Source organism: Helicoverpa zea, chromosome 3, assembly GCF_022581195.2.
Source record: "Helicoverpa zea isolate HzStark_Cry1AcR chromosome 3, ilHelZeax1.1, whole genome shotgun sequence".
Taxonomy (NCBI): Eukaryota; Metazoa; Arthropoda; class Insecta; order Lepidoptera; family Noctuidae; genus Helicoverpa; species Helicoverpa zea.
The window spans coordinates 2,088,566-2,102,712 of NC_061454.1; the positions used below are offsets into that span (position 1 = coordinate 2,088,566).

General features: G+C 35.4%; 1 protein-coding gene across 3 annotated transcripts in view; it reads left to right on the top strand.

Annotated features, from left to right (window-relative positions):
* The window catches only part of LOC124645830 (endonuclease/exonuclease/phosphatase family domain-containing protein 1-like), a 42,113-nt gene that overhangs the window by 18,808 nt on the left and 9,158 nt on the right, over positions 1-14,147 (top strand). For all 3 annotated transcript variants that reach the window (XM_047185754.1, XM_047185755.1, XM_047185753.1), the window contains one exon: positions 5,489-5,649. In XM_047185754.1, coding sequence (XP_047041710.1) covers positions 5,489-5,649 — 161 coding nt within the window. The remainder of the gene's footprint in view (positions 1-5,488; positions 5,650-14,147) is intronic.

Genomic DNA, 14,147 nt, shown 5'->3' on the forward strand with positions numbered 1-14,147 from the left:
CCAGTGTTTTATAAAGAGCGACTGCCTATCTAACCTCTTCAACTCTGTTAACTGGGCAACCCAATACCCCTTGGTAAGACTGGTGTCAGACTTACTGGCTTCTGACTACCCGTAATGACTACCAAGGATGTTAAATGATAGCTGAAATCCGAATAAGTCTTGTGAAATATCGTTGCAGCTGAAATAAGCACAATCATTGTTATTCTCGATCAATGGTGATATGATATGCAATGATAGCAGTCTGGCCAGAGGATTTATTATATTTTGCACACGAATATGGAAGTCTATGTTTTGATATCTTGGCTTACAAACACCTGATAAAGTGCTAGTAGGTACTGTTTCATGTGATGGTTAAAACTTACAGATCAATAGTAAAGATGGCTTTTCGAAATCGTTTGTATATAAAGTACATGTTTTCATAGTTATTTTTAAACCATGAAGCAGTGCAAAGAGCAAATATTTTACCATGAACCAGTTCACCATTGATTTCCTGAATGAAATTCCTCGAAGCGGATTACGATTACAACAAAAACGGCGATCTATTCTCAGCACAGCCAGACGTACGAATCTTTTATCCCATCGGCATAGAAACAAAACATCATACGAGTCTGTTTTATCAACAGTTGATGTCCTTTCGTATCTAAATAAAGACGCCCTTGTAATTCCCTTGCTAGGGCACTCTGTCTGCGAAGTACACATCGCTACGTTTTTATTGCTCTCTGCATAAATAGAAGTGCAATTGAGTGTGCACTCGGATCTTTCCATCCCTAACTGGTTTGAAACATAAACTGATGTGTCAATTTGCATTCTGTTGCTTGTTTTAGTGCCAATTAATGGCCTGTAAAATGTTTATAGCGATTTCTTTTCGCAAAAAAATAAGATTTATGAACAGTGTAAAACATTTAATTGATGGAAGATAAACGCGTACAATTTCACGAGTAATAGTTGTTGCCTTAAGTGCAGGATGAGGTAATCACACGAAATCATTTGCGTCATTATGACCATGCATATGTCAGATAATGTCACTCTAGTAAATAATACGTAGGTACGCTAATCCAGCAAGTTCGCCATCGTGCGGGTGTATAATTTAGACCTGAAGATTTTTTATTTCTTATCTTTGGATGAAAGAGAATTATTAATGTCTCAGTAAAACACTTTATCTCTCTCTCTGTTACATCTGTTTACTGTCTTGTTAAGGGATCTTCAGAGTTTCCAACATACATTCATATTCATACAAGATGCAAGCGAATTATTCACTGCAAACTAAGCGAATAGGAAATTCCTACCTATATACGAGATATTACATGAAGATAAGCATGTATTACAATATGTTATAGATAGCGTACTGAATGAAGTACTTGTGTGAAATAATACATTACTATTGGCACATCGTACGATATGTATTTATCATTTATTAATGGTATTTAAGTGCAACTGTGTGTGTATTTCGCGATATTGATTTACATTGGAATAAATATTTCCGAGATAGCTGGTTGAGGTTCCAATTAATAATATACTACATCGATAGAATCTAAAAATATGCTAAAACAGAAAAAATAAAGGACTTAATATTTTTTTATCTTTACTTTATCTCTAGTTAAAGTTTTCTTATAATGCCATATCTATCCGTTCATAAGTCTGTAGTATCTGAAACTCGATTTCGACCCTTTGGGAACTTTAAGTATAAGTTGGTGGGAGCGTGCTCTATCTGAATCAAGTCAATCACTTATCACTAGACTGAACTATCAAGTCAAGAACATTATGTGAGAAACTAACTTTTTCGAGAGGCGTCGCTCGGATTTTTAGGATAGTTTTTTAACTCCAGATTACGTTAAAGGGCTATTACTTTAGATATCATGCCCCTAAAGATATCAAATAAATATAGAACGATAAAGTTATGGGGGAGTAAGAATATCTTTTAAGACACAATAGAATAAAAAGACATCCTAACTCTCCCATAAGTAAGGGGCCTGCTGGAAGAGATTTCTGTTGAAATAAGATGTGCCTTTGTACAATTTTTCTCCTTGTCTGTGTTTTGTGTGTAACTTTGTACATAAACTATTAAAAAATAAAGAATGCTAATTGCCAAATATGATAATACAATATCATCTTTGCTAAGCGTTAAAGTAATCCAATTCAATACTAATTTTGGTATAGCAACCAATTGAAAACATGCTTGTTAACTGAAAAAAAAAACACTTACGTTGTTGCCCTTTGACCGGGTTTGTCACCTCACTAACTATTGTTTATTTTGTAAGACTACAATAGCATTTGAAATTATTTATATACTCACTAGGTTGTTATGTCAAACATGGAGTAATTAATAAATGGAGTCATAATATGTGACGGGCAGTGAGAATAACAGTACTCTAACCTGTTGTATAATATTTTTGTCAAATAGGCTAGTGGGTCTGTGACATATTATAGCGACCATTTTTAGGTTTCGTATGCAAATTGTAAAACGGGACCCTATTGTTTTCGCTCCTCTGTCCGTCCGTCCGTCCGTCAGTCTGTATCTCATGAAACGTGATAGTCAGAGAGTTTAAATTTTCACAGATGATATAATTCTGTTGCCGCTATAACAACTGAAAACTAGAATGAAATAAATATTTTGGGGGCTCCCATACAACAAACGTGATTTTTTTGCTCCATATCGATAACGGCATCATGTATTATAATTATGGAACGTTTTATAAATAATAGTACGGAACCCTTCGTGCGCGAGTCCGGCTCACACTTGGCCGGTTTTTATTCCATCTGTAGTAATCAAAAACATACATATTGTACAAAATTATAAGGAAGTACTTTTATTACAGATTTCTGACATGCATTTTTAAATGACAATTTATCAACAAATATTTTTGCCATTGAATCTCCATTTAAACATTAATCAATGAACGCAAAAGTTCCGTTTTGATCAGTGAATCGATAAACTGCCACGTTTGTGATAAGATATACAACTTTGTAGCTCTAGTAATTATCGAATCTTTGCTCATTCCTGTACATACATCATTTTTGGTGCAATACAATTTTAACAGTTACGGCTATATGGTAAGCCCAGGTGATAAGAAGTGTTTTGAAATAGGTTCAGGTGTACTGGCAATTATCAGATATGAAGAAACTGCACCAATTGATAATATTTAGACCCACATAAAAATTGGTCTTTTTGAAGTCTGTACTTAAAGTTCTCTCCTTGTCGGGTAATAAAATTACTATGGCTAGTAGTGATCTGTTCTTCTCAATGGACAATACAGACATTACAAATATAGGCAAAGAATATTGCTCTAATGTTCGTCCATTTGCAGAGCAATTGTTTCTCACAGAAGGATGTCACTGCGCATCCTTTTGGCACAGTTTTGTCACCTTGAGAGCAATATTTGCATAAGTGTCATTATCAACGCACTTGGATAGATTATATGCTTACATTATTACTTCTTATCTTGCATGTCAAAACGTCATAACTTTCCTGATGTGAAAATCTTGATGTATTTTGGAATAAGGCACCTTGAAAATCATTCTGAAGGCAGCTTATCAAATTATTGTGATAAAGAGTCAGTATGTCTATAGAGTTTTATTTAAAACTTATCTTTTGAAACTAAACCCTTTTAACAAATTGATGTCTTCCTAAAGGCATCCCAAACATTTTATACTCCGCTGCTGTCGGATACAAAATGCCTTGCCAGTTTTAGATAACTAACATTACCTAACCACTGGGTACAAGGCCAATCTTATCGAAAAACAGATAATTTTGTTTAAAAATGCGGTGTTTAGGTCTAAAGTGCAAGTGGTAGCCAAATTGATACTGTCGACCCACTACCTTTCTGCTACTAATTTCTATTTTAAACTTCTTAAATTGAGTTCGCTAGAATCGCTTGATATCGATTGAAAATTGGACTGCAGAGAAAACTTAGGGAACGTTTTGCTCTGATCCAAACCAACTAGCTGTGTCTTTCAATATAGTTCACATAACATAATGAACAATTTATACAAAAGATATACTTTTTTTGGAGATGGCAAATCATCAGATGACTTCTACCGTGGGTGCATCTCATTCCTATGAAGCTTTCCATTCTCTCCTGCCCCAAACCATGGCCAATGTCTCTGAACCAGTCCCAGGCTTTTACCTACACAAAATACGAAAAGTCCATTGTGTAGGTAAAAGCCATTCAAATATGTACTCCAAACACTGTACGTATCTAACTACCAACTTTTCTCTACAAACCCATTTTCAAGTTCACAGTCCTCGTAAAAAATCCACAAACCGCTGGTCATGCACTCATAAAGAATTGAAGACCCCAATCGATCGCTTACGTGCCACAGCGAGCATTTGACTCAATTAACTTTCGAGTTAATATTGCACGGGTTGTGAGCGTGGAAATATAGGGTCCGCTTGTATTGAAGAGAAAAATTATATGTTGAGTTTACTGTGGAATAGATTAATAATACTTTATGATGTTAGTTGGTAGGGCTTGTTGAGTGATTAAAGAATGCTTTATAATTTTGGGAGTGGTACTTGTGGCGACTGTACGAGTTGGTTGAAGGGTTACAACTAAAAATCTCTTTTGGATTTGCGTCATGTAGCTTGATTGCGTAAATAGAATATCGAGAATAACATGGTTTATATATGTATGCCTTTGGGACTGTTAAATGGAAAGAAATATCGTGACATTCAGCTCGGTGCCTGGATTTATTCAATTTGGTTGTCATTTCTTAGACGTAAAAAAGTACTATACTTGAAAGGAGGTAGTGCACATCATATATGTAATAAAAAAATACATTATCTTCGTAAAACAACAGACAGTTTGGGTTTCAGAAGCGTGACAGATAACCTACAATTACCATTTTGCACTTTGACATCAATAACTGAGAGAAATTAATATAACTGGACCGAACCGATACCCTGTTATCATTTTATACAACTGTCATTTGGAAGCTAATTGAGACTGTTTAATTACTGCTGATGATTAATTTGTATTGTTTATTGTAATATTTAATGTTAGATACGAACGAACAAATGCATGTTTAATTTTAGCCGATGCCCGATACTGAATTTGTTTGGTGACCCTTTGACCGATGTTGTCATTATCGTTTGGTTAAATATGTTTTATTTGCACATACACATTACACATACACAGATGTATAAACAGATGTATATTTTAGAAGCCACCATTGATCCACTAGCACAATATTTTAAATACGAAATGCTTTACGACCGTCACAAATTACCTCTTCATAATTTTAGATGTCCAGTTCTTTAGCGGGCAGTCTTTGTCTATCCATCAGCATTTTTTTGCCATTCTTATGCTGGGCACAGAGGCCTCCTCCCACATAGAGAAGGATTGATTTAATCACCACGCTTGCTCAATGCGGATTTTTTATTTCAGACACTACAATCCAGGTTCCCTCGACCTGTTTTCCTTCACCTTTAATCAGCTATTGGTGTCCAGTACTTAGAAAGTTAACTTTAATTGGTAAAATTTTGTTGCAGCCGCCAACTAGGCTTCATATACGACGCGGTGACGCGCGGCATCACGGTGGAAGACATAGACCTGGACCAGGTCTGTCTTCTGACAGAGGCGGCCGATGCTCGGCGTCTCGTCAGCGAACTGACGGCGTTGCGAAGCGAACGGTACATTGCGGCGCCACAAGGTACGTGCCCTTCTAGAAAGTTGTTTTGGTAGGGCAATAGTCCAAAAAGTCGAGAAAAGAAAGAATTTTTGCCAGGGTTACAGGCAGAAGGTCTTTGGTCATCCACATCGGGTGTTACTATAGATCTAGATAGATGTAGCTAAGATTCCATCTCCATATGGGATGAGAAGAAAGTTGTACTTTTATCTAAGTTTTATGTATCTACCTAGTTATCTTTTTTTTCACATTATAAAACTGTATTCGTTTCATTAATTACAAACTACTACAAAAAATACGCATGTAGAACAACCTTGCAGTATCTAACACAAAATAGATAACATTACCATTCATTGCGTGTACGCAATGCGTGCGCGCGGTAGCTGCATGATCATCAACATGGAATCGAACTCGTAACTAATCGGGGTCTAAGTCCGGCCAGTTGTTTTGAAGGATAGGCTGGTCTTATCAAAGTGCGGATGATGATAAAACAATCAAGGTGAATGTTAAAGGCACGGTTCATTTTGACAGGTTAGATAAAAAAAAATCGAAAGCATTTTTTTCTAATTTGTTTCGTCATTGTAATTTTATACAACATACACTTGGATAGATAGAGCCTTTAACCACAGATGCTTTAACTGCAAATTAATTTAGCAAATGATTTTATGGTTTAGGCAGGTTTCCAAATCCTCAAAAAATATGTTTGATGCTTTTAGTTTTTTTTTTCTGTTTTTATTAAGATAGATGCTCAATCCTTCTCCATGTGAGAGGAGGCCTGTGCCCAGCTGTGGGACGATAATAAGGCTATAACAGTAATAAGGATAGTTTTTTATCTTTCTTGTAAATGTGTAAATATATTTGTTTAAATTGAATTTTTAAAAAATCAGACATACTTTTTTTCTCGTTACCACATAACAGAATTCCAAGAAATTCCTTCCAAATTCGAATGCAAATTGTTTTAAAAGTAAACAGTTGAGCACGCGAATGCATTGCGCCTGCGTTTCTCTAAACTGCGCGTGCGTGAATACTGTGTGTTTGGTAAACAGCCGACAAGTTCACTGTAACTGCATTATTGAGTTATGTAATGTTAATGTTTCAGTCTTGTTGTGTGGAAAATTTTCAGTTGCAATTGTAGGCAAATACTGACTTGTTAAACGATAAGATCTCGATATTTTTGATGAAAATAATATGGGATTAAACAATGCTATGTCAAAAGTACGAGTTATCACTGACACTCACTCGATTTCCAAACTCAAAGTCAAATAATTTTATTTCATTTAGGCGTTTGCAAGCACTTAAAATATAAATAAGTGATTCTAGTTGAGTAATTCAGTTGACGGCATTAGGCTTGTGCTTTACGAAAAATGAGCATGTATTAAACTATTTCCAACAATGGTATGTCTCCCGAAAGTTAGCTGTGATGATCAAGTTAGTCAAAATATAAAGGCTTATCTTTTTAGCGCCATAAAATAGGTTAATTTGACAGAACAAAAAATATATTCTATCATTTTTATTTTCTCGAGTATTTAACATACACAGCAAATCTTTGTTATTCAGCATGACTGCATGAGCATAGCAACAACAATAAAACCACTTAAATCAGCAGCCGATCGGAATGTCAAGCGAATATAATTAGTCATCGATATAACCTAACAGAAGCCGTCGTCTGACCGAATGTGCATAATTGGCTCAATTCATACGACCTGTGCACGTTTTGTTACTGGCCGGCTCAATGACTGACGTTTAGTACAGTGCGCCCAGATTTTATGTGACAAGGTCACTTTTTAACTGTCATTTCACATTTTGTAATGATAGAGTCGTAAATGTCAGTTTTTTTTTTTAATTATATTTATAAAGTAATTGTTGTTAAGTTGTTATTTTTGGGTTGTTGCACATACTGGTTTTTGTTAAAGCTCAAATAAAAAAATATTTTGTCATCTGACTAACCAGTATGGCATACAAAAAAAATATTCAGACGTAATATTTAAACTTTTACACAAAGTATTTAAGAGAAAGCCATAAAAGATGTTTATTTAGCAAATATTGGTCAGATTTTTGCATATGCATATTCTATCCAATAGGTACGTTTTGGTTGCCGTACTGCCTAGTTGTTAGATCATCAAATATTCTTCAGCCTACAGTGCTAATATAGCTCCTAATTATGCAAATTGATGACACAACTACATCCTAAAACAGTGCTAGATATCTCTTTGTTTTCAGTCTATTGCGTCATTACTAAAAATAGTCTTGTTACTATCATCCTTTTATATCCTTAAAAAAGACTAACCGTTCACGCGGTCTCACCCGCGTTCCGTGGGAACTACTGCCCGTACCGGGATAAAATATAGCCTATGTTACTCAGGAAGAGTGTAGCTTTCCAACAGGGCAAGATTTTTTTAAATCGATTTAGTAGTTTCGGAGCCTTCAGGGTACTAACAAACAAATGTGTCCTCTTTATTATTATATTAGTATGTATAGATAATACTGACTACTGTAGAGTTTATATAGAAGAAGGTTATTTACGAAATTGGTAATCCCATTTGAATATTTTAGTCTGTTCTTTTAGATAAAAATCGAGAGTCAATAATTGCTCAAGCCTATTGTTATCGATACTCGATAATCTTAAAGTCGAGCCCTGTCTAATTTGACAACGATAATAAAAAAAATATGGTCTATAAGCTTGAAGTTATCTTGAACATAATCCAGATATATTTTCTTTTAAAGATTATCTACATAAATCCCCGGAACAAAGATGTAACTTTCACGAAAAGCGATTACCTACTTTAACTTTGCCGTGACAAATTTATATATTTTGACTGAAGTTTTACATTACATCAATATAACAATGCAACTGTGTAGAGTTTACAAAGCATGTTTCTGGCATATAATATCCATGTCTGATTGGCTATTTGACCTTGGTGACAAACCGAATTAATGGTAATGTCAGACTGGCCACATATTGTGGTAAAGACATACGTGTCTCTATTTGCACTGAAGGCAAGTAGTGTGTAATCCGCTAAATTCGTATTAATTGTATTATGTAATTGCAAAAGTATTTGTTTAATGAGCCACCGAATATATATTGTAGTACCCTATGCTCTCATAAATAGGTGTTCGTCTCTGTGTAGAGGAATCTATATAATTATTTTCAGCAGTAAAAACTACTGAAAAAAAATCAATAAGGTTTTCATAAAATCATGGTCAGAAAGACTATCAAAGAATACAATTTTTAAAGGCTTTGAATCGTCAAAATATTTTGAGTTTTTTTTTCAATGGTGTTCTCTTGCTCAATCTCTTTCTCAATCTAAATGTGTTAAGAAGACATGCAAAATATAGTGTATGTTCAATTGTTTTTGCATTATACAAACAATTATAAATAATTTGCATCATATACATATTTCAAGGCTACGCAATATGTTATGTTTTGCCAAATGCTCGAATTCATTTGTTTTGTATTGGAATTGTATAAATACAAAATACACGATGATTATCAAAACAGACGTCCGTCTATAATTGTGTATTCTGTCCATTGTTAACTATGTATTATTTCGGCAAGTGTACTTAGAGACCTATTAGTTTAATTCTTCAAGTACTCAACGTTGTTTTTCAATATTTTTTTAACTGAAGTCGTCTGTTGTTATTAACTACCGATACAAAAAGAGGGTTGTTATAAATTACACACTATGTGTGTGTGTATCTTGCTGTCTATCTGTGATACTGCAGCTCTTAAACGGATAAACCGATTTGGATGCAACTTTTTAGATGACACATTTTCCAACGGCGGATCTTACACACCAGAAAACTTAGCAGCTGTTTTGTCAACAGTGGCAGATATCTCAGGCACAAAATGTGTACTTACTTTTATTTCACTCGCGTCCCGTGAGAACATCTGCTCTTACCGGGGTACAATATAGCATATGTTGCATGGGAAGAGAATGTACCTTTCCAACAGGTAGTTTCGGAGCCTTCAGGGTTCAAACAAACAAACAAAAAAAATCCTCTGACTATATTATTAGTAGGTCATCATAAACTAACTTCATTCCAATAAAAATATTTTCCTGAAAACTGTAACTTCATCAAACAAATGTTGTTTGTATAATTTCATTAACAACATTGCTGACTATTACTCTAATTAACTAGAAAGCACGTTTCTACACACGCAGTAGAATTGCAAGAACAATCATTTATCACAAGGCCGGTCGGTTGGTATGAATTGTTTTAATGGTGTTTGTTACAGTTTTATGGAATTTTTATAGCGTGTCCAATATAAGAAATTGAAGGAAAATTTTGATAAATTGTTTTTGCTTGTTGACTAACAATATACCAACATAGAGCTGAACGGTTTCTTTTTTGAATATATTTTTAAAATGTTTTCGTGTTAGATTAGATAGCCCATCGAGGAAGGCTATTAGCTACGTTTTATCCAGGTGCGCGGAGTAGAGAGCGGGTATGTGCGTAATACTGCTGGCGGAAGGTAGTTGCAATGTGTCGTGTTGATATAGTTTTACTGTTAAGTGCCTATAAACAGCACATTAGAAAATAGGTGTAATTAAAAACCAAAGACGTTTCGAATCTTATGACGCAAACTGTCACATGTAATTTTATACTCCAAAATCGATTGGAACCATTTTCCTGTGCGGTCAATTAATTAATCCGACTTGAATCTTAAAGGTCAAAGCTTAAAGGAAAATTGGAAGTTAAATATCTCCTGATTATAGAGCTTATTTTGTTCCTTGATGGGCTTATAATTGTTGGATATAAAGGCCACTTTCATTATTCAAAACTCATTAAGAAATCAATGCTTTGAACCATTGAACATTAAAATATATCATCCGTCATCGACTTGCCACGTCTTTTGACCGCCAAAGACACTCCTTGGTTAGGTCACAGGTGGAATATGGAAATGATAGTCAGAAGCCTGATAATCAGTAAAACAAGGAAATAGGTTATCGGAGCCAGAAAGATAGTCATTTCATCTTATTCGCAGGTATTACTTTTTTTGGAATGAATAAAAACATTTGGCTACCCAAATAGGGTTTTAGTATCCGTCTATGCTCTTTCATTGCCATACCCAAATAGGGTTTTAGTATCCGTCTTTGCTCTTTCATTGCCATTTCTATCATTCTTTCGCTTCGAACAATCCGCAACCCATTTCATATTAACACAACAGTTTACCGCAAAAACATAATTAATGTGGTTTAATAGTTTATTGGTATCATTACTACATTACCCCTGACTCACCTGATACTGTTATAATACAGCACAGTTTATAACTTATAAACTCAGACAATGGGCCTAAAAGTTTATGCCTATACAATGGGCTGGGTCGTGTCTTCAGTTCATCTATCACGAATATTGTTATAATATTGCCAGTAGACAACTGGTTCGTAAATAAGGTTTGTAGAATCGTTTATTTCTATTAGAGTATAAAATAAGTGAGTTTTGCACAAGCTTTCATCCTGTTTTTCATTATCCATTCTCCTGTCGTTTTCATTCCTCAATTTTAATTTGGGTTGACGCAGTATGTCTTCTTCTTCTTCCATATTCTCCTTTTGTGGCTCTTTCTGATATGATATACCTTTTAAAATCACTTGCTGCAGTTTCACTAACCCGTCTTAACTTTTATCTATCAAGCTAATGCCTTTCTTCACCATTTATGCTGAGTCACTGACTAGATTTAGATATGACATTTTATCGCAGGTCATATTTATCTTACGAACTGCTATCCTTTATTTTTGATATTCCCCATACACTTAGATAAAAAGTAAACTGAATATTTTTGTAATGTATGTGTAGCTGTATTACTGTAAAGTTCTATCAAAATCTGTTCAGCAGTTTTTATGTGAAAATGCAACAGAAATCTGCACATCCAAACTTTAGCGTTTTTTAGTGTCACTTGTTAAAACCATAAAATTCTCGCCATTTCGCGGTCTCTTCGTGAACGTTTAGCATTGAAAATGTCGATAACCCGACCCCACTCAGAAAGTTTTAAAATTAGGTCACCTGTCGTTTTAACAATGCCCTTGCAACACGTTTTCGTCCGCCCCTGACCTTGTGTACCAGCGAATTGACAACAGAGTCACCTTGGAGGAAGACCAATGTATTTTTGAGTAAATTACTCATTTTCGCTTATGTCATAAAAACATACATTAAAGCTAAGCGTCCACTTGTCGGTATCGTACGCAACGGACGTATCGCACGCAACGGATCGTAGTATTATTTATATAGAAACTCAAACAAGTGCGTCCACCTGTCCGCATCGTACGCATCGCACATCTTGTTTGAGTTTCTATATAAATAATATTACGATCCGTTGCGTGCGTTGCGTCCGTTGCGTACGATACCGACAAGTGGACGCTTAGCTTTAATGTATGTTTTTATGACATAAGCGAAAATGAGTAATTCGTACCTCCCAACAAAAATGAGTACCTCCCAACTTCCTGGGGCTGGATACCAAACGTGATACAGATTACTAAATAGTTACCATCATCGTCGTCATCATCATCACATCATCATACCAGCTTATTGCCGTTAACTGTTGAACCTGATACTGGTGATAATTTCGTGATCACCTATTAGTTTTCACAGGATTTTTTCAAGTAAAACCTCGTGTATAAACTTGTAATTAGCAATCGATAGCACAAGTAGTGTGTGCGGTCTAATTTTAACCTGTCCGAGTTACCTGTCGACCGGTCGAGTGTTGCGTCGTCGTGGCATTGTCTGTCGTAAGCCCTTTTATATGCTAGGATTTCTTGGACATAACTACGATCATTTATTATTTCGTATGAAAACTAAAATTTCTGCGTTTTTGATCTATTTCATTTTGCACTCAATACATGTATTAGCATGCATTCATCACCTCAGTTTTATCAATGTCAACTTAACTTAGGTAATGAATTTACTTTAAACATGAATCCTGCAAACATTTGTCTCCTTGCATAATTTTATCGTTCACTTATCGAATTCGACCTTCTTGCATCAACAAGACATAATAAGTGTTATTTTTACATCCTTGCATCACAAATGACCTTGACCTTTTGGCAAGCATTCGGAAACAGAACAATATATCCGATGCCGTAAATTCTCATTATCTGTAAAAGTATGTAGTTTTCATTGCCTTTCTTTGCCAGTGCGTCCGGCACATGGAGAACAAAATGACTAGCGGAGATGTCATAACGCAAAATCTCTTAAGAAAATAGCGCTCCAAAATGCGGGTGTTCGAGGGACTAGGAACGTTACTAGCTCCGCTTTTAGATAGTGTTCTATGAAACCCGCCCATTATTTTCAAGATAAATATACCAATCTTTGACAGATTGGTTTTGATATGCCAAGAAACCCGAACGTCTCATTACCTCAAGTAACTGATCACGCCTGCCGAACGTTGCTTGACCTACAAGAAAGCGCCTGACCTATCTTCCATATGGCATCTCCGCTATCTCTCCTTCCTCCGTGTTCCGGCAGCTATTGTTTATTCATCTGTTTTGCTCGTTGGAATGGTGCCCGATGTGCTTTTAAAATTCTAGTGTTGACAGATGAAAAATTACGTTTGTGCCGTGAAAATGGGGTGACACAATTTCTTTTATTTTTTGATTTATGGGTACACAACAACGACACCTGTATGGGGATTATCCTGGATTGTTAAACTATAGTGGGTTGTTTGTAACTGCTCTTATAATATAAATTCGCTGTTATGTATGTCTTTATTGTAGCGACAACATTTTATGGATCTTTCTGGGTTTAGACGTCTTTAAATGATTGGATTTTTTAACGGACTTAGCAAAAAGGAGGAGGTTCTCAATTCGGCCGGTGTTTTTTTTTTTTTCTATGTATGTAAATCGATTACTCCGAGGTTTATAGACCAATTTACGTGATTCTTTTTTTGTTCGACTCGGAATAGCTGCCAGTTGGCCCCATAGTCATCAGGTCAGGATCTGATGATGGAAACCCTGAGAAATCGAGGGCAACCTTCGAAAGTTGTAGGCATACATAGGGTAAAAACTTGACATTTGGGTGTACGCCTAAAAGCACTATTCAACAGTGAAGATTTGGAGCTGACCTGATGATGGAGACCAGAGAGGGTCGAGGGAACTCGACAACTGAATATGTAAACTACCTCGTGTTTGGGCTTAAATTCTTTGTATTGATGAGAACTTTCCACTTATATGGATAGTGACAACTATTCGTATCACTAAAAAGCTGTAAGGTCTGTAAGTCTGTAAGTCGGTGTCTAATGGATGTTACTAAGTTAATTTTGCCACCGACTTCTAGACCGATGCACTTAAAATTAGTTTTTTTTTTGCTTTTTAGTCTTTTGGGAAGTCGGTTCAATTTTTTTGTAAAAAAGTTTTTTTTTCGGTTATTGTGTTCAATATTGAATATAAAGTGCATTGCCATTTTGTATTAACTACGTGATCTAATCCTATCAGAGTAAATTAAACCGGAACTTTAGTATCTCTTAGATTTTTCAGTTATCTATTTATGGCACTGATACGATACTATTATTATCAATTGTGAAAATTGTT